We start from the raw sequence: 22,567 nt of genomic DNA on the forward strand, positions 1-22,567 counted from the left end.
TCATTGCATGTACATTTTTAGACATCCTTAATCTCTAATAACTACATTCTGCTGTCTATTTTTCTGTTGTTGGTGTTTCTTTGTCTGAATATGGCACTGATCACATGCGTGGTATCGGCGTTTAGTATCGGGGCATTTTAACGAATACGAGTACGAGTACATGAGCTCAGTATCGACCCGATACCCGATACCAGTATCGGTATCGGTGCATCCCTACATGAATGTACATCAGAAGATATGTTAAAAAATAAATGACAACTTACAATCATGCATCATATCTGTGCCTATAAGCTGTTTAAACCAGGGAAATCATCAGTATTACAGCCTGTCAAGAACGTGCCAGCTACGTGACATTTACATCAGGAAGATAAAAGCGTCTCTATAGAGAATCATATCGGCAAAATGATAAATACATTATACATTTGTGTAGAATATAAACAAGATTTTATAACATCCATTTAAATGATTTTGTCTCAGAAAAATAAATTTGGTGCATAAAATGTGTTTCTGGGTCAAAGCAGAACTAAAAATTATGAAGCGCGTCATAATCACAAAATTAGTACGTTTTTATAAAAATGAAAATTCACAATGTAGCCTAAATAGCCTTATTTTCTTTTAATGTAATAGCTTATTTTACATAAAACTATTATTAGGATTTGTGGTCAAATTTATTATATTGAAAGATTATTATAATATTGCAAACATTGTGGGACTGTAAAATGTTTTTGTTTTCTATCCATTCAAACAATCAGAAATGCACAAAACATTCACATTTTTCTCCTTACAACTGTGTGTGCAGGAATGAGGCAGCAAACAACAATGACCATCTCACAAAGTCTGAGGGACCCATTTGCCCCACAGGCAGTCAGAAAGGTACACTTCGCTTCACTTTATTTCAGCTGCTACGGTTTATATCTTTTGTTCTGATTTGTGATTGAGTCATTGAGACATTTTTACCCTTTTAAAAAAATGGGATGCTGTCTCTCAGTGGAATATGCTCTTATCTCCTCATGCATGCATGTGGAGAAGCCTAGTTTGCCAAACTTACAGCAGCTTGCTGTGTGTCTTTGAAACTGCCTTTGGCTTTGAAATGCTCCATTGTGTCCCCGTTCCGAACACGTCGCAGTGTTAGTAATTGTGGCAGGAAAGGTGCTTTTAGCGTCCTAGAGGAATAGTTTGGAAATTGTTTCAGCGAGATGTGTGTGTGTGTGTGTGTGTGTGTGTGTGTGTGTGTGTGTGTGTAGTCGGGAATTGGGAGTTACACTGAAGTCAGAAACCAGTCTTAGGTGTAAAAGTGGTTTAATAATGCCTATATCTACTAGATCTACAACCTAATTTTGTTCTCACTCTCTGGAGACTAAAATGTAATAGAAAGGTAGATGAAGTTTTAGAGGAAAAGTTTTAAGTACTGGGAACAGGGAATTCGTTTGCAACAGAGAACTTGATGATCAGAAAATAAGATGAGAAAAATCAATGTTTAATCTACAGTTTTATAATATTTTGGTCTTCAAGTTAAGGATGACGGCAAAGAATGGGGACTGTCTCACTTACGATTCCAAAATGCTCAGTGAGCGATTTACACAATTATACTGAAACCGGTTCTTGTAGAAGACAGCTAAAACAGGGCAGAGAGAGAGAGAGAGAGAGAGAGTGAGTGTATCATCTGTAGTTAGAAGGTCAACACTTGATAATGATAAATGATGACACTGATCTGAAATGACACCTTTGCTACTGGGTTAAGATGTGATAAAATACAGTACAGTTCTATCATAGATAACATAGAGCCGTCTAGATCAAACACCCTACAGTAGGGTCTTATCTAGCGGGGTGGGGGTGGGGGTGGGGGTGGGGGGGGTGGGCTGTCTATATATCTATGTGTGCGTCCGTCCGGAAAGAACAGTCTGGAATTCATGCTGCCCCTTACTGTCTCCGCAGAGATATGGTGGTCATTTGTCACCTTGACAACCAGTCACCCAAGCTGCTCCCTCTTTGGTACATTTTCCAAGCTGGCTGTGCTAAAGGACAATGTGTGGGATCTCATTTTATGCTTGTACTTTTCTCTCTCTTGCCTCGTTCTTTCTTTGTCTTACTTTCTCCTTTGCCCTCCTCCTAAAATCGAACCACAAAACCACAACCTGCTTTGTCATAATGATTCATTCTCGTTGTGTTAATTACAGCATCACTTCAAAGGACCTTGTCCCCCATTGCCCCATATGGAGAGCTTTTTCTGTACAATTCAGCAGAAAAGGAACTGGTGAGTTTATATGAGTTTTTTTTTATATATATATATGTGTATATGTGTGTATATATATATGCGTGTATGTGTATATATATGTGTGTGTGTGTGTGTGTGTGTGTGTATGGTATGTATGTATGGTATGTGTGTGTATATACACTATATTGCCAAACGTATTGGGTCACCCCCTTCTAATGAACAGGTTTGACTACTTTAGTAATTTCCATGAGTACAAACCTAAATGTTTAAGCATATAATGATATTCTAGGGAATTGTGTGCTGCTAATTTTATTGCAACAGTTTGGACAGAACCCTTTTCTATTCTAACATGACAGTGCCTCTGTGTATAAGGCAAGGTTCAAAAATAAATGATTGGTTCAGTCAGTGTGGAAGAACTTGACTGGTCTGTATAAAGCAAAGTCCTAATCTCAGCTGAACACCTCTGGTGTGACTTTAAATGCAGACCTTGAGCCAAAAACTCATCACCAAACACCAATGACTTGTATATGGGTACAGTTATTTTTCAAAACTGTTGCAACAGAGTTGGAAATACAGTTTTTAAATACGTGAATTATGCTTCCATCTTTGTTGCCACAGTTTTGGAAGTGCCTTCTTCTGTTCTAAAGAAGGGGGTGACCCAATACTTTTGGCAATATAGTGTTCTCCTTTCACACACATACATTTCTGCTTTCACACACATACATTCTCCATTCACATACATACATTTCTAACTTTTTTTTGGTATCCATTACTTCTTGTTTAAGCTGGAAGTTACTCTCAGACCAGGAATTACATGTGCAAGACTTGCTCAGCTCTTCCTCACAATTTTACAATGATGCTATTCAAAGTCATCCTGCTTTCTTTTCAAGTACATTATTATTATTTTAAAATATCTTTATGTAATTCACTTGTTCAGATCTATGTACAAAGGATGCATTGATCAGAATTTTTCGTGACCAACTCCAAATTGCTATTATTATTTTTTTTACATTAAAATGGGCCGATTCCCATACTCGTTGCCTATTTATTTAATTAATTTATTAATTGTTTATTTTGCTCTGTTATTGGTCAAACAAACAAAAATATCTGCAACATGAAGCAACTGTACAAAACTAAAACATCAGATGAGCTGAATAAATATTTTATTATTACTCTTTAGTGTTTTATTACCTTAATTATATGTATGTCTGCACTATGTCTGTACTTTCAATACTGAAGCTCCTGACACCAAGACAAATTCCTTGTGTGTGTAAACGCTTGTCAATAAATCTCTTTCTGATTCTGATGAAAAGGCAAATTCACTTTCTGACAGCAGGTGGCGCTTAAAGAACAGCAATAACAATATAGCGTTTCCACTGATGTACACAGCTCCACGCTTATAAACATTTAATACTGTATGTATTTTACAGAGGTAAGAGGAAAAGAAAATGCCATCAAAACTTTTCTGAAGACAGTTCTCCTCAGAAATACCTACATAATAACCCCCACCCCAATTCAATATTTATGGTTTTCTTCCAGTATTTCGAGCATCTCAAACAATGAATTACAGTATTTTATCTGCTTGCGCGACTATTCTCTCCTCTTCGTGTCCGTCTTCAGTGCATCTTTGTATTATTATGATCACTACATTTGTGTTACCGAATGGTGTCAGGAATAACCTTCCCGCTCTGTATATGGGCCATTTTTGATTGCTGTCACACGGTGTCTACACCGGACGCGCCACGCTGCAACAGTCTAGTAGTCTGCACTGGATGCCACAAAGCGACTTGCAAATCATTTGAACTTTGTGTCAGTACGTCATGATTAGAATGATGCATCAGTTTTACTGTCTGGGATTTATCATGTCGCTCCAGCGCAGCATTGTATATTGTATTTTTTCGCATCACGCCTGGCCACTTGCGTCCGGTATAGACACGTGTCAGTTTAAATGCCGGAGATGCAGTGTTGCCAGATATTGCTACAAAAAACAAACAAAACTATCTAAAAAGAAATAAACCTCAATAGAGTCCAAATCTTGAGTAATGGAAATAATATAATAAAATATCGCTGACCCTAACCTGATTCTGCCACCTCCCACTTTATTCACTTCCTAAATTGTCATATAGTGGAAAAAATCCATAGACGGTTATAGTAAGTGTCTCTAGCAACACAGCTGAGGCTGCGCCTAACCTGCCTTCCGTTTCCACTATACTCTCTCACACATACATATATTCTTCTCTTACATATATATTCTTATCATTACACATGCATGCCTTTTCATTACACATGCATGCATTTATTTTTTATACAATTAAATGTATACTTTGAATACATTTCCATAAGAGCAAAATGTATAAATGTGTGCGTAAAATGTATGAATATAAGAGGTAAATATATGAATGTGAGCGTTAAAATATGTGACTATGAGAGCAAAAATGTATGAATGTGAAAGGAGAATGTGAGTGTGTGAGAGCACCAGAATGAATTATGGCTTGTACGGCCCCTCATACATTATGGTATGATTAAGTCCCTTTAGTCTACAGGTCTTGAAAATGCCTTAAGACATAGATAACAAGGGTGAATTTAGAAAATATACTTGCTTTTAGTTTCATCTTGATTGCTTTTGTTTTTCAGGATGTGGGCAATGAAGTTATGTCCAGTCAAGGAGTAAAAGAGAACCTGGATCAACAGAAGTTAAGGTGAACTGTTTGGTGAACTTCAGTGTTCTTCAGTTTTTGTATGTGAAGTCCTCTAATTCTTGTTGATTTCAGTTATTTTAACATGGTTTGTAGATTTTCATATGCCCACTGTGGTGCTCGGAGGTTCTCTGTTGTCAACATTGTGGTTTGTAGGATATGATGGCCAGGTGTAATGGCCAATCAGCATCAGCACCTTGGGTGTGAAATAATTTTCATTGATGAAAGTGTTCATTATCAAATATTCTTTGAATATCCTCTATCTATTCTTAATGCGATAGTTCACCCAAAAATAAAACCTGTTTAGCTTCCTTTCTTCTGCAGAACACAAAATGTGATGTTTGGAAGAATTTGGTAGCCAAAAAGTCTGGACTAAAAAAAAGCTGAGACATTACTCAAAATATTGTCTTTTTTAAAAGCCAGTCATACAGGTTTGAAATGACATGAGGGTGAGAAAATGATGATGATGAGAATTGTAATTTTTGGGTAAACCTATACTTTTAACGTTCTTCAGGAACAGTGTCCCTCTCGTTAAATATTGTCATCATTTCAAAGAACGTAAAGCAATGGAAATGAAATGAAGTTATCTACCTAATCATTGTGAATGTTATTACTTTGCTTTTTCCTTATGCTAACTTAATTATTTATTTATTTTTTTTAGAAACAAGCAAACACAAAACCAAGAAAGAGCACACAATAACAAGAAGCAAGACCTTTCCAAGCAGCATCATGTCCATGATGATGATGATGATGATGATGAGGATGATTACTCCACTGTCCAGGAATCCACGCTTAGTCAGCGATTGGCTAATGAATGCTCTTTTAAACATCCTACTTCACCTACTCTTCTCTCGAGCACTGGACCATCAGCTTTGGCCAAGCCACAAACAGATGTGAAGGACAAATACACTATGTCACAAGATGACCTGCCAGGCCTACTGAGACCAAACCTTTCTTCTCTAACAGAAGTTTCCATTTCTCCCTATGCCTGCTTCTATGGGACTCGTAATGCTGCCACCAAAGCAGGCTGGCTAGACAAACTCTCTCCTCAAGGGTAAGGACCATGCAGGCCTCTGTTTGCACTCTTTGTGTATACTTTTGTGTTTTTTTTTTTGTTTCTTGAGAATAAAGGTTGGTTGGCCACACCTTTGAAACTTGAATCCACTGTAGTTCTCATGACACAATACTCATTTCACATTTAGCAGCATTACTAAATGAGCCAGTTCTAAGAGCAGTGATGTGTTCCTGCTGGCCACGTGACCTTACGATTATCCAAACAATGGCTGCTGCTTGATATTTAATTATATATTAAAATTCAGAGACTCAAATTATGTTGGATTTTTATTATCTTTATTAGCTTGACATCACATGTTGAGTCTGCAATTGCAAAGTGGCCTTATTCTGCTTCGCTTTTTTTAAAATGAATGAAAATTTGTCATTAAAATATACATGAATATACATTAAGATGAAGGTACCACAGCTGTTTCTGGTTTCTCTTTTATTTTTATTTCCATTTGTATTTTACAGCTTGGATTGTAGTTATACAATTTCCCCCTTGTTCAAAAGTTTGGGTCTTCAAAAATATTAAGCAGAACAACTGTTTTCAACATTGATAATAATAAGAAATGTTTCTTAAGCACCAAATCAGCATATTAGAATGATTTCTGAAGGATCACGCGACACTGAAGTCTGAAGTAATGGCTTTTGAGAATTCAGCTTTGCATCACAAGAATAAATGTAATTTTAAAATATATTCAAATAGCAAAGAATGATTTTAAATTGTAATAATATTTTACTAATTACTGTTTTTACTTAATTTTTTAACCAAATATATGCTTGATGGGCAAAAGAGACTTATTTTAAAAACATGAACAAATCTTGCTGACCCTGTGTGAATCATTTTTGAAAGCAAGTGTATAATGCTTCAGCAGAGGCAGGCATAAACTTAGTGTATTTCACACTTTATTCTCATATCACTTTCTATACATGCTAAACCCACTTGTGAAAGTGGCCTTCCTGTTTTAGTTTTTTTCCTCTTTCTCCTTTTGCTTGATGCTTTATTTTTCTAGTTGACACACCACAATGCCAGTTGAGTGGTTGCACTGGCCAAAATTATTTATTTAGTTTTAAATGGCCCTGATAATAAACCCTCACTGATAGTCAGTTTAATATTGTAACATGAATAATGATGTGTTTTGACTTTTGTCAACATGACACTTTATTTTGTACTTGTAGGAACTGTGTCTTTCAGAGAAGATGGGTGAAGCTTAAAGGAGGAGATCTCACTTACTACAACAGCGATAAGGTGACACACACACACACATTCACAAACGCTCACACACAACAGGGCTCTGCCTTGCCATGTTCTTGTTTCAGTTTGAATGGGGAGAGCAGAGACAAGCCTAAAGCCCTGGTGTCAGTTTTAAACTCAGCATGTACAATCAATTTAAAGTATCTCAGAGCGTCCAAACTACTGCAAATCCCTCTTACATTCCACTTCCAGTGGGATAAACCTAAAATATTGCAGTAGGACAAAAACAGCACTGTTTGCAGGACTGGGGTGATATCATCAGTATAAAACAGTGTGGGTAGAGGACGCTCTAATAGAGACGGAGGAGGGGGCATTGGGTGAACCTGCGTGTACCATGCTTTTGTCTTTCTTTTAGTCCTTTAAGCCTAATCAAAAGAGGAGCATCAGTGGAGCGGCCTGTTCTAACTTTCAAACATACCAGTCGCTCTTTCCCTTCTACTCGTCCCCTTTTCATGCCCTGTTTACTTAGATGTATAATTGTGAGATATTATTAAAATTTAAAGTAACTGTTTTCTGTTTTAATGTATTTTTTAATTTTTAAATGTAATTGATCCTTCAGAAATCATTCTTATATGCTGATTTGCTGCTTGAGTAACATTTCTTATTATTATCAATGTTCATTTTTATGGAAACAGGGATAAATATTTTTTCAAGATTCTTTGTTGAATATAAAGTGCAAAAGAACAGCATTTGAAATAGAAACATTTTATAACTTTACATATGTCTTTGCTGCCACTTTTGATCAATTTAATGCATCCTTGGTGATTAAAAATAATTTATTTTAAAAAAAAACTATTTAGTGTCGGGACCAATTCTCACTATTAAGTAGTTGTTATTAGCATGCATATTAACACATTGGCTGTTTATTAGTATTTATAAAACACATATTCTGCATGACCATATTCTAAATCCCTAATATTTCCTGATACCTAAACTTAACAACTACCTTACATACATACTATTAATAAGCAGCAACTTAGGAGTTTATTGAGGCAAAAGTCGTAGTTAATGGTTTGGTAATCCTGAGAATTAAACCTTAAAATAAAGTGTGACCAAAAATTGTATTGCCCCTAAACATTTGAACAGTAATGCAAATATGGAGAAACAGGTGAGTCAAAGCTTCAATGGTGTCACTTAATTTAGGAATTATAGGAAACATATTTTCCACGGTCAATATCCACTCCATCATATTTAAGAGGAAGATTTAGCTGTAGCATTTAGCGGAATAGTGCATAGTGAACACAAGCTCCCTGGGTCTTCTAAATTAAGACGGGCTTCTCTGCGATGGCATCATGCATTAGGAGTTAATGGTGACTTTTGCATTCGTAACTAAATGTTTTGTGTGAGTGATGGCCACCATGAAACTCTGCTGTGGTGTTTTGAGCGGTTGCCAGGACATTAAAAAGTTGGTCCTCTGAGTATTTTTTTTATTGCACTTATGTTTGTTTGCTTGGTGGTTGCTTACTGGTTCCTTCTATATACTGTATTACAAATAAAACAAGTAACAGAATTTGCCTTACCAAGCATCACTTATCAAGAATACTAAGGAAAGTTTCAAAGAAAGTCTTCTCCAACTTATTGTCCTCAGCGGGCACATTCTCTTCTCACATAATCACATAATGATGTCATCAATCAGAGACCTTCTTAAGCGTGGGAGAGAGGCAAGCACCACACTCCCACTGGATCTCTGTGGGACTCTCGGGGACAGAGAGGCTTGGTCTCCCCCAAACTTACCTGATGTTTCATCAACCTTGCGACCAGGTCTGCAACGTCTAGGGATCCAAGTAACACTTTCATGAGTTTTAGTTTGTATGCGTGTGTGAGAGAGGTTTAGAGTGTCACCTGTCGGTAGGCAGGATGTGTGGACATGTTTGGGTTGGGATCAGATACCTCGTATCTGAAGTACAACTGTGTGGAAAATCCAGAAAAGCTCAAAAGTCCCCTGGGAGAGCCAGTGGAAAAGGTTTCTCACCACCCACCCTCAGGTTTTGATGTTTCTTGTAGTCCATCCAACTTAGGGCAAAAGTAAGCTTACTATGATCTGCAACTTTTACGCTACCTGTCGAATAGTCAGAATAATTACAATTTTAAAAATATTTTTGAAAGGAGTTTCTTATGCTCACCAAGGCTATTAATAATTGACCTCCAAAATTAATTGATAATAACGGAGTATCAAAGATATATCAAGGATCATGTGACACTAAAGACTGGAGTAATGGCTGAAGTAATGAAGTATTAACATCACAGTAATACGTTAGTTTTAAAATATATTGAAATAGAAAACAGCTTTCAAGACTTCTTTTAAAAACATATCATCTTTTAAACAAATCTTAATCATTTCAGACTTTTGACGGTAGTGTATGGCACAAGATCTTCTAGAATGCTACATTAATCTATAAGCATTTGGCTAGTGTAGGATGTTGCAAAAATTGCAAATGCATCATATTGACATTTGCTGCACACAATACATTTTCCACACTCAAGTGCATTAGCGGCTCTCTGCCAGGTGGTGTCCCCATGGCTCCACTGCAGAACTAACCCAGTGCTGGTAAAAACAAAAGCTAATGGCATTACAAGCACTCTCTGGTTCTCTCTGAGCGAATGCAGACTTTATCAGTCAACTCTATCGCACATTCGGATGTATGTGTTCATGAAGATCAAAGTGCATATATAGAACAACTGCTGTGAGCGTGACACGTCGTCACAGATTTGCACAAGCCATACAAATAAATCCTGCTATAAACTTTTTGTGCAGTTTACATCTTTGTTAAATGTGTGTTTGTATAAGTGCTTAAACCATCTCTAAACTCTTAATGAATGTGCTTGCGTTTGCACATGTACTCTTTAAGCCCCCTTCATCGTTCTGACCCTGAAAATTGTAATTATAATGAATAATTAATGCCAGCTTACAGAGCGCCTCATTATTGCCACTTAGCTTCCTATAAACATGCACACCTCTTCACTTTTATCCCCCTTTCCTCTCATCCGCTCCTGTCCAGATTTTAGACAGAGGAAGTCTCATTAATATGCCGGCGAGTTCGGCGGTGGGAAGGATGCAGAATTGGAGATTGTGAGCGAGGAGTGAAATCCCGGAGAGAGGTGATGGCTGCCCCATACCATAATTAGGGTTAGCTGCAGCCATCGTTGTTAACATGCTGCCTTAATTTGAGGAGATGGCGCTCTCTCTGACCCCACTTTCTCTCTCTTTCTTGCTCACAATCTTACGCTCCGCTTTGTGAGCTTCTCTTCCTTGATCCCTTGGTTCTTCACTCATTCTCTCTATCAAGCAATCCCCAAGCTATCATATCCCTCTCTCTTTCTAATTCTCTCTGCTTTCTCGCGTTCTCTCCCTCATCTGCTCTCTTACTGTCTATCTTTGGCATTACCTCTTCCATTTGCGCCAGCTGAGGAGGGGGTCCCTCACTAAATCTTCTCTTCTATTTCTGTATGGACGAGTTCTAGAAATAGTGCAAGGTCATCATAATAATTAACAGCCAACTGAAATGGACAAATGAATCTTTCTTTTTTTCCCTCTTTCACTATTTTCCCTTGCCTTTTTTCCTTGTCTTTGTCGCTCAATTTAGCTTTATTCCTAAACCAAATGAATTACATCACTTGCTACTTTTTACTGAAATTTATGAAACCTCATAAGCGAGTATTTTGGAATGACCTACACAGACACAACTCGTGTTATACAAATAGCACTCTATAAGACTCAACTTACAAACCCCTTACTTTTCAACTGATGGTGTACCTTGCTTTTAACACTTTTGGAATTGCTTGCTTCACAATATAAGCTACCTTAATATTTAACAGGATTGCTTAATTAAAATGTCTGTCTTTTAGAACAGACTTGTCACCTGTGGTGCCTAAAATGTTATCTGCGTAGGCTGCACGCTAGGTTTTGGAACAGAGCTCCTGTCTCCCTTTCCTCCTCCCTCTTAATTTTCCGTTCTCCACAGTATTTGCCCTTTTCTATCCATCACAGTCTGCTGTTTCAGAGCGGCTGGAGTGCTGTGTATGAGTTCTGTAGACTAAAGGAGGTCTCACAGAGCTCTACTGCTGCTTTGGAGGCTTATGTTGGTTTGAAGCACACAGAGAGACCAAACACTTCTTTCTCTAAACAACTAGCTTTGTTTCCCTCATCTCTCCCTACAAAACATCAGACTATAAATACTGGAGTGCCGAGCCTGTTAGCTGGGGACTGGTATTAGGAATCAGGCCTGCTTGAGTGTGCGAGTGTGTGCTTGACTCAATCCCTCTTTTCTTTTTTTATATAAAGCAAATGCATTATAACTGGATTGAGGTCCCTGTTGGAAACCGTGTATGAGAGCGATGTTGCAATATGTTTGTACACTATCAATCAAGTTTATATATATAAAATTAGTTTTTTTTTGTTTTGTTAGCTTTTTGTTTGGTTTTGCTTTTTGTTTTTTTTTTAAGTTGGCTTTTGTTTTTTAAGCTTTTGTGTGTTTGTTTGTTTTTTGTTTAATTTTGTTTTGCATTGTTTTGTTAGCTTTTTTTGGATTTGCATTTGTTAGCCTTTGTTTTGAACCAATGCATCCAAAATAGCATTGTGTTTTGTTTAATTAGCTTTTTGTTTTATGTTGTGTTTTTTGTTTTGTTTTACTAAGCCTTTAGAAAGAAAGAAAACGTTTTTGAGATCACGAGAAACAAATTCAGTCAAGTGTGTCCAGACTTGTGACTGGTAGTTTGTAATCTGTCCATATGCACTTTGTGCTATGATTTATTTTTCTGTCTCCCTCATTCTTTGCAGGAGATGTACTCAAAGGGCCTGATACCTATTTCAGCAGTTAAACAAGTTCGTGCTCTGGGTGAGAATAAGTTTGAGGTGGTCACATCTGTAAGAACCTTTGTGTTTCGGGCAGAGAAAGAAGGTGAGCCTCTTTGCTTTTCTCTCTGTCTCACGTTTCGATCCCCCTCTGCTAATCTCTTTTAAACCAATTCACTCCCACTCTCACTCTTGATCTTTTATCATCTTTTCACTCATATTTTTATCGCGTTACCATCTCTGCTATAAGATAAGATGTTCTGAGTAGATCTTCCACACTGAATCAAAGAGAGAGAGAGGAGAAGCCAGCCAGACTCAAGGAGACCACAATATTATGACACAGAGCTGAAACAACCATGATGATGATGATGATGATGATAGCTGTAGATTTAATATGTACAGTAAACACCCTGTTGGTGCATATAGTTGCCACACCATTGCCTCTGTATTTTATGGGATATTTTTCTTAATATTCATTATAAGCTGCAATGAAGCCCGATTTAAAGACTGTGAAAAGGCCGATTATGGTTTTAATGGAGAGACTCGTGGTGTTTAAGGAGTAGTCTGGTACTTTAGCTGCAATTCAGGATCGATTTAAAACTGCGTTAGCATTTAGTGGCTCTGAAGGTTTGTTCTAGTCATGATGTATTGAGAGTGTTACTTTAATATTACAGGTAGTTCATTAATAATAGCATTTTAGCATGATTTTGTGCTATTTTTTTGGCGAAAGTATTTGTAGTTTTGTGTGCCATGAATCTCTTTCTGTGGCCACTGTATGTCTGTAGACCTGAGTATTTCATATATAATATTTGTCATTATTAGTAAATGGAGCAACTTGACATTCTCATTGCCATTAAGACTGGTTAGATAATTTAGCTTTTTTAGACATCTTGCAGTAAAATGAACAATGTAAGGTTGAGGAGCTCACCATGAGCCAATCAATTACTATGTTATTGACACAGCCTGTGCTTTCCCCATTGCAATTATTGTGGTACATCTGAGGCTAATAGCACTGCTGTGTGTCATAGTGTCCTAGAATATAAGCAAATAATGGTCTCCTCAGTACCTACTTTATCCCCAGATCTTGTGTGATGACCTCTGACCCATGGTAAGTAAATTACTCTGAGGGAAGTCAGTTTAGGCATGCATTTAACTGTACTTTCCACCATCAAAAAATAAATAAATAAATAAAAATCAGAGACAGAGAGAGCGCTGGTCCGATCTGCTCATGCATCTTTAAACAGCTTTATAGCAGTCTGAAAGAGTCATCAATCTTAAGATAAACACAAGTGAGGAGGAGAGAGAGAATGAGTGAGTGAATGAAAGAGCTGGAAGTGGGTGGTCATGGGATGAGCACAAAAGATAAGAATGAGAATTAGTGTTAGAGATCGAGCACACTGGGATCATTTAGATGCGTGTGTGTGCGAGTGAGCAAACATTCATTGCTGTGCATTCTTTCTTGGGCAGTCTTCAGCAGTGCAGGCCTCTTCTTTCAAATAGTGTAATATTTTGGCAATAACAACTTTTTCATGGATAAAGGGGAAGAATATCTTTTGCAGCCATCAAATTTCGAGGTTTGGAACTTTGTAAGTAAAGTGCAGTTAGTAACTGTCTATGAGGATGTGTTGATGGCATGGTCACTTTTAGAGATAACTAGGGCTGTCAAGTAAATTATTATTTTTTTGTTGAGGAAGTCAATAATCAATAATAAATAAAAGTATATAATCTTTCATCTTTGCTCATGGCGACTCGTGGGTGTTCAGTTCTGCTATCAGGTTGTTTTGAATCAGTCACCTGAAACTAAATGGTTTTTTTTTTTTACACTACGGTTCAAAAGTTTTGAGTCAGTACAATTTTATTTAAAATGTCTTTGAAGAATTCTTGCTCACTAAGGCTGCATTTACTTGATCAAAATTACAGGAATATTGTGAAATATTGTTACAATTAAAAATGATTTTTCTTTAGAATTTTTTTTCATAACGTAGCGTTATAAACACCGTTTATTCTAGTTAATCAATACTAAAAATAGTTGTGCTGTTTATTTTTGTGGAAACCATGATACATTTTTTCAGGTTTATTTGATGAATGGAAAGTTGTAAATAAAAGGATTTATTTGAAATAGAAATACTTTATTACATTAACATTATAAATATAACATTATAGATATTTTTAGTGTCACTTTTGATCAATTTAATGTTTCCTTGCTGAATAAAAGTAGTAATGTTTTACTGATCCCAAACTGTATTGCTTATAAAAATAGGCTCATGCTTACCAGCTAAACATCTGTCCTTGAGAACTAAAATTAATCAATAATAAAATAGAGAAAATGTTCTTAATGGATTTAATCATATTTATAAACCCAGGGGGAATATTTAACAAAAGTAAAGTTATTTATAGTTTTTTAAGGTGTTATTTAATTATCACCTACGAATGAAACTCGCAAGCAGCAGTCTTTCAAAACAGCTTTACACATGTCCATAAAGTGTGAGCAAAGTTGTTATATATTATCTCATTATTGCAGGTTTTTATTTCAGTCTTTGCATTTCTTGGGCAGTGTGAGGAATACAGAATGAGATGTGTGAGCGAGACGAGTAAAGAGCACCGTTGCTAGAAAATCTACCTCTCTCCGGTGTCTTTAGTTTATACATATGCAGAGCACATATGAGTGTTATTGTTTAATCCAACATATTAACATATTGTGTTTTTTCCTTAACAATTAACTCAATGCATTAACAAAAAATTATGATTAATCAAAAAGGTTTTAAAATCAAAAAATTATTAAAATCAAAATTAAATCTGTAGTGAATTGACAACCCTAGTATTGACAAAAAATTGAGTTAGTAAATAGAATAAGTGGAATTGGATAGATATGGCTTCACAAACTAAACTTAAGGAGTCAAATGTGGTTATATATCTAATGCCCCAACACTTACATCATGCCTGAAAACTCTTTTGCTGACTACAGGCACTTTTTTTAAGTCTTGTCCAAAGGACACTGTACACAAAAACACACCCCTTTAATGAAATGAGATCTCACTCTCTGTCTTTCTCTTAACCCCCTTCTCTCTCTCCCTAGATGTGGCAGGTGCTGTAGACCTGCAGAGAATAAGAGTATCCAGATGTTAATGTTTTTTGGCTAGTGTGTGTGCTCGCAATGAATTTGTGAAAGCCCCTGTAGGCCTATTTAAACACAGCACAAGAGAACCCTCACAGGCATCCTTCCCCCATCTCACACGCGCATACACAAACACACAGGCAGACACAATGCAATGAGGCACAGGGGCTTTTGCATACCTGCTTTGTTTGCAGATTTGAAAGTTTATAAAGTATACCAATAATATTAGACACTTTTTCCTTCCCTTTTATTACCATGGCATGGCGTCTCTCCACACACGCACACGCATACCTGCACATTCACTAACGTACATCAAACAGACTGCAGCGTATACACGCTTCTTCTTCTGTCTTCCCTCTAAGGAGAACGTCAGGATTGGCTAGAGGTTCTCCAGTCTGCTGTGTGCTCCCAGCCCTCCATTTCCCATCAGCCACGCAAAAATAACACAAACAAGAGTGGCTACGTCGAGCTGCGTGGCCTCAAAGGAAGAGTCTACCTCAGCCTCATGGGAACCAGCTTCAGACTTTGTAAAACAGACCAGGTAGATCTATATATGTGTATTTTTTATTTTTTTTGGACCTGGTTAAATGTTGATATGATTCATACTGCTGCTGCCCACGTGAGTTTAAAATAATTATCACACCTCAACAACCAAGTGCAGGGTCTCCCAACCTATCTCTCTGTCGTCAAACTTCACTGTGCTAAGCCATTGCTTCGGTCAGCTTGTATGTCTGTCTATCTATCCATTCATTCATCTATCCATCCGTCTGTCTGTCTGTCCGTTTATCTGTCTTTCTGTTTTCCTTCAAACCTCACTGTTAAGCCATTGCTTGACCTTTCTTTCTTTCTTTCTTTCTTTCTTTCTTTCTTTCTTTCTTTCTTTCTTTCTTTCTTTCTTTCTTTCTTTCTTTCTTTCTTTCTTTCTTTCTTTCTTTCTTTCTTTCGTCCTTTCGTCTTGTCTGTCTGTCTAGACTGTCTATCTCCCTTCAAACTTCACTGTTTGCAGGTTGAAGGTATCTATCTTATGTCTGTCTCTCTATCTGTCTGTCTGTCTGTTTTTGTCTACAGTCCCTTCAGACTTCACTGCTAAGCTTCAACCAATCTGCATGTCTGTCTATAAATCAATCTCTTGTCTGTCTGTCTGTAAACTCTATTTATACTTAATTTGTCAGTTTTATTACTTACATTTTCTTACTTATATTCTTCTTTACTTTCATTACCCTCTTTGTTTGTGTGGAGATAGTTAGATACTGTTTTCTCACGGTAGTGAAATAACTGACACTTTCACACGTTTTAAAGTCTGTGGTGTCCGTTTTGTGCTCCCTCCTATGAGAATGAGCCCATATGCTGAGAGTGCAGTTATTACAATGCACACACAAGCCATGATATTTTGCATGTGTATGTGATCTATGCCCAATTGGTCTCAGTTTTAAACTAGATTAAGCTGAGAATGTTATTCTGTATGAATAGGCTCACACACACTTTATCATCTCTGTTTGTCTTTCATTATTTTCCTTATTAGCACAAGCAAACATCTTTGTCTTCATTCTGCAAGGAAATTGTTTTTCGTCAGCCGATTTAGCATGCGGGAAAGAGAAAAAGAGCAGTGAAAATGGAAATTGATTGTATTGTTTTTGCATTAAATCCTCTCCGTGGCAATCACTCCGACAAGTAGTGAGAGAAACGGGAGGGAATGAAGGAAAAGAGGGCATGGTAGAAATGGAATGAGGGAGTGAAGGAGGAACTGATCAGAGAGACAAGAACGGAGGGATAACAGAAGGAAGTGAAGACAGCAGTGGCTGTTGAGGGATGAAGAAAACTCAAAGGAGCATAAAGATGGAGAGAAGGAGACGGAGAGAAAGGAAAAAGGTGTGGTGGTGGGTAGCTCGGTTCATGTTCAGTGAAGTGGAGTATTTAATTTAACAAGATGAACGAGCTGCCCAGGACGCTGTTTTTTTTCCTCCTTCCCATCTTGGATAGGATGAAGTGTGCTGCCCTTCTCTCCTATGAGGTCAGGCCATGATGTTTCCCCAAGGTAATGAAAGTCAACCTAACAGGCAAGCCCAAGTCACGTGACGCCACTACAGTTTAGTGCTACATCGATTTTTTTTTTTATTTCCTTTCTTAAACTATTTGCTCCAAAGCAAAGAACACAAAAAGACCACACATGGGTACTGGAATGCCACTTCAAAGCTAATGTTTAAAGTCTAAAAGTACAATTAGTCAGTTTGTCATTAGATGTTTATTAGAGATGCATTAGTTGCATCTAATTTTCTAATTTCACTGCAGTACAGTGTAGGCTGAATGTGCTGCAATTTTAATACACCATATCAAGTTGAATCTAGTTCAACTTTGAGAAAAAAACATCTCAAGACCCCTGTTCTTTGTTCCATTTTGTTGTGCTGTTTTTAAATCAGGGCGTGTTTAAATTCAGAATGCGTGTACTGGGACAAACTATAATTGAAGTGCATATGCGGGTAAAGGATTGACCAACAAACTGTCAATCATTTTTTCTTTTTTAAATCCAGGTTTCTAAAACGCAAATGTAACTCCTGTAACACAGCATTCAATCCACTTGATCTGTGAAAAGTTTTAGATACCTTACTTTGGCCGAATTATAAGTATCCTTGAAAGAGAAGGCAATTATATTGCTATGAGCTCAGTGGAAAGAAAAAAAATTAAACAATCCAGCACAAAGACAGACAAAATATTGTCTATATTTGTGCAAAATAAATATGCTGTCTACATAAAAGTAGTGAGAAAACTGGTTTAATTTAATTGAAATTTACCGTTAAAATTATGAGACCTATAAGTCAAATCTTCTATATGTAAAACGTTCCAAATGGTCATGTCACTTATGTTGTTTTTATTTTATTTAAAATGCTTAATGGGAAGGCAACTGCCTTTGTTGTGCTGTGCAAGGCATTCCTCTAGGCCTGTAACAGCCTTTTATTTTAAAATATTGTGGACAACATAAAAGCAAGAAATGTTAAAGGGACAAAAAGTTATCATGTAAAATAAGTAAAGAAACAGAAATGAATGATCTCAGGGTGTATTATGGGCAATTCAGCTCTTTTGTCAGCTCTATAGGGATGCATTTTCAATGTCTTGCTCTGGTCATGAACTCACAGCTGTTAAGAGTTCATCAGTGCGTCGGTTTCGCACTCGCTCTTTTTTTTTTTACCTCCGACTTTATTCACACCTCCTGTTCACACCTGACTCTGTCTTTTTATATTAGGCATGTGAACCTATACCTTTGAGTCTGATCTATCTATCAGAATTTCCTACACATAATAGAGCCTTCAGTCATAAAAAAGATGCCACTAAACAAATATAAAAAAAATTAAAACAAAGTCTTTATGCTGTTTTTAAATAAATTGTATTGAGTGTCACCATGATGGTGATTAGTGTTTGTGAATGACACTGTGCACCTTCTAGATTGACAGTGAAATTATTGCAATAATTACAATAAAAACTTTAATTTTAGGTGGGATTAATTGAGTTTAATTTCAGAAAATATAGGTTTGATTGTCAGTTTGCTAGATTCTTGCATGTAAAAGCAAGTGTGTCTTAAACGCTGTGATAGATATCACATATTCTAAACTACATTTGGTCTGTCCAATTAAGTTAATATTTCTTAGATCATTTGCTTTTACTGAAAAACCAGCTCTCATGACACTTAAAACACAAAAGGAGTCATTATCAAAATGTCAAATACTGATGTTTTTCACACAGCTGTGAAGTTCAGTTGCTGTTTGGCTTGGTTTACTTAAAAGGCCCTCGGGTCCCCTGTAAACCAAAGAAAACTAGACTAATATTTCTTAAAGGGTTAGTTCACCCAAAAAAGAAAATTTCCAAACCCGTAAGACCTTTGTTCATGTTCGGAACACAAATTAAGATATTTTTGTTGATATCTGAGAGCTCTCTGACCCTGCATAGACAGCAATGCAATTGCAATATTCCCAGTCCCAGTCTTCCGCCATTTTGTAGAGTACCACGACGCATGTGCACACTTTCCCCAGAACGTAACCAGTATAATCAGCATTGTTTACGTTCTGGGGAAAGCGCGTGCGTGCGCCATGGTACTTTCCAAAATGGCGGAAGACGGTAACTCAGGGAGAATTGTTGAGAAAAAAATGATTTTAGTTTTCTTTGCACACAAAAAGTATTCTCGTAGCTTCGCAAAATTGAAGTTGAACCACTGATGTCACATGGACTTTACTGATGTCCTTGCTACGTTTCTGAACCTGGGAACATTGCAATTGCGTTGCTTTCTATGCAGGATCAGAGAGCTCTCATCAAAATTTCATCAAAAATATCTTAATTTATGTTCCCAAGATGAACGAAGGTTTTACAGGAATGACATGAGGGTGAGTAATTAATGACAGAATTTTTATTTTGGGGTGAACTATCCCTTTAATATTACACAATTACCTGAAGAGTATAGTTAAAAAAAAAAGTTTCTTTGATGGCGTTTTGAAGTTGCCCACGACTTAAATTTTAAGTAAAATATAATAATAATAATAAAAAGGGCTACTTACACTTACACAACATACTTGTATAGTGTCTTGAAAGGGCTGTACAGTTGCCTTTATCTGTTGTCATCTTGTTTTTTTCTTGTCCCATATTCTTTCTTCCCAGAATCATCCCTTGTTCCTCCGAGAGTTTTTCATATTGCCATTGATCTTGAAGTAATTGATAAAGTCTGTAAAGAAAGTTTGTTGTTTATTTTCTGCTTGTTCTTGTGTGAAATAAACTTTGTCATTCATTCAAACTCTGATCAATGGATCAGCAGGTATTCACCCTCCAGTGAGCTCAGTGTCTGTTCTGGGCTCTCTTTGACCCTTCTCACACAACAGTGTCCTTGTATTTGTACAGTTTTTATAGTTAGCATTTTTTCTTTTCCTTACTCACTTCATTCACTACAGCTACAGTGTTCTAAACAGACACACTGAAAGTCTGACTGTGAATGCTTTGGTCCATGCACATAGCAGTGACTGATCAGATTTATTTATTTTAGTTCCAGATTTTGGAATAATAAAAAAAAATGGATATGAAAAATTGAGTGTTTTTATGTTTATGCTGGTTCTTCACAGGACTCTAATGCTGGGCTGGCCATCACTGTGGTGGACCTGACGGCTGCGTGTGTGAAACAAGTTGAGAGGAAAGGATTTGAGATCACAACACCTTTCAAATCCTTCTGGTAAACTGCTAAAATACTATATACCTTATTTCAGCATAAGGCCGGAAAAAAGAAAATATCTTATCAAAATAAAATATTAGCATAAATTGACTGGTAGATGTTGTTTTTAAAGAGATTTCAGATGACCTTCAAAGAGAGTTAAGCTTCTTACCTAGACTTTCTTAATATCACTTTATGCTAAAAAAAAATCATCAACGTTTCACTCAAGGTCAAACTTGGAGGATTAAGTTTCCTTAATGCAAATAATAATTTATTTACACAAATGCCTCCAGATTATAAATTCAGAGATGCTCTAAATTTCAAATACAGGTTCTGATTACATAAACATTTTAATATTTCATATGCTTTCATTTGCAGAATAGTTATATAGTTATTCTAATGAAAATTGCATTGTTGCTTGTATAATATAATATATAGACTTTTTAAAACCATAGTGTGCTACTTACCTACAGCATTTTATCCTCTAACCAAACGTTATGTTAATTATAAAGTATTTTATTCAGTTCTTTCTCGATAAAAAATACTGTAAAATGGTAATGTTGGGATCAACAGTGAGCATTAGTTAAGTTCCTTGACTGTGTGTGTGTGTGTTTTATTAATAAGTAGCAATATTTTTGAGATGTCTGACTAAATGTTAATGGAGTTACTGCTTATAGATAATTTAAAATGAGTCACCTATGTGGTTAATGTGCTACCAACACCCTTAAAAATCAAGGTGCTTTATTGGCACCGATGGTTCCATGAAGAACCTTCAACATTGCATGATTCTTTATTGTATAAAAAGGTCTTCAGATTATTGGTATGTTCTTCATGCTAAGAAATAAATGGTTCATTTAAGAACCTTATAAGTATACTTTTGAAGCATAGTCATATTGAAAAAAAATTCAAATAATTGACAAATAATATGCAAACCTCTAAGGTGAGGCGTGGGATTCCAGTGTGGGATTGACCTATTCTGCCATTTAAAAACTTTTGTTGATCTGCTCTTCACAATTGCATTGTTTTCAAGTGCAATGTAGGCGGATCAAAGTAGATTTCAGAGAAACTTTGAAGAAGAGGTGTTGAAGCACATAAGTCTGGGAGGAATTTTGAAAGGATATTTTAGGCCCCCATAGTCCAGAGTCAGGCAGGTTACTCCTGGATGAAACTCTATTTCTGCATTTGTGTGCAGTCCTTGCAATCCTAATTTAAAGAACATGCTGAAGAGTTCTCAAACAACATTCAGAGAATATAAAATGTGTATCTTCTAGAAAGCAAAATGCTGTATTTACTCCAAAATCTCATGCGAAGGTTAAACTATGCTGGAGGGTGTATATGATGATGCCTTTTCTGCTTCAGGGCCTGAAACTTATTTAGGCACCAGTGAATTCCAAATGACTTCATGAACATCCAAAATTGCATCAGATTGCTAAATATTGAGAAAAAATGAATCATTCAACATTCAGAATTCAAGTCGGATTCTGATATTTACATTATAACAATGATTAATAGTTGAATAGTTTAATGTTGAAGAAATGTCACCAGAAGCTGTTTTACAGGTAAAGCAACTTATTTAATGTATTATTTGGATATTTATTTACTTTTTATGATTTTTATCACAAGTGAGATGTCTATAGGTTAAAAAAAATGTATCACATTAATCACATCCTAAAACAAAGATTAAAATACACTCACCAACCACTTTAATAGCTACACCTTGCTGGTACCATGTTGCCTTCAGAACTGTCTTAATTCTTTGTGGTATAGATTTACCAAGGTGCTAGAACACACACATTGTCCCTTTCCACCACATCCCAAATATGTTCTGTTGGATTGGGTGACTGTGGAGGCCATTTGTGTCTAGTGATATCAGTCATGTTCAAGAAACCAGTTTGACCTTACAGGAGTAGCACCCGGTGTGGTCTTCTGCTGCTGTAGTCCATCTGCTTCAAGGGTTGATGTGTTGTGTGTTCATAGATGCTCTTCTGCATACCTCGATTGTAACAAGTGGTTCTTTGAGTTACTGTTGCACTTCTATCAGCTCGATCCAGTCTGGTCGTTTTCTGACCTTTGGCATCAGCAAGGCAGAACTGCCACCCACTTGATTTTCTTTCTTTTTCTGACCGTTCTCTGTAATCCTTAGACATGGTTGTGCGTGGAATTCCCAGTAGATCAGCAGGTTCTGAAATATTCACACCACATTGAAAGTCACTTAAATGACTTTTCTTCCTCATTCTGACGCTCAGGTTGAACTTC

General features: G+C 36.6%; 1 protein-coding gene across 1 annotated transcript in view; it reads left to right on the forward strand.

The window, feature by feature from the left end:
• The window catches only part of LOC306874057 (arf-GAP with Rho-GAP domain, ANK repeat and PH domain-containing protein 2-like), a 95,261-nt gene that overhangs the window by 15,277 nt on the left and 57,417 nt on the right, over positions 1-22,567 (forward strand). The window contains exons 3-10 of the mRNA XM_079423778.1: positions 800-873; positions 2,178-2,254; positions 4,850-4,914; positions 5,573-5,965; positions 7,147-7,216; positions 12,000-12,120; positions 15,492-15,670; positions 20,226-20,332. Of these exons, the coding sequence (XP_079279904.1) occupies positions 800-873; positions 2,178-2,254; positions 4,850-4,914; positions 5,573-5,965; positions 7,147-7,216; positions 12,000-12,120; positions 15,492-15,670; positions 20,226-20,332 (1,086 nt within the window). The remainder of the gene's footprint in view (positions 1-799; positions 874-2,177; positions 2,255-4,849; positions 4,915-5,572; positions 5,966-7,146; positions 7,217-11,999; positions 12,121-15,491; positions 15,671-20,225; positions 20,333-22,567) is intronic.

The sequence above is a fragment of the Barbus barbus genome (genome assembly GCF_936440315.1).
Source record: "Barbus barbus genome assembly, chromosome: 1".
Lineage (NCBI taxonomy): Eukaryota > Metazoa > Chordata > Actinopteri > Cypriniformes > Cyprinidae > Barbus > Barbus barbus.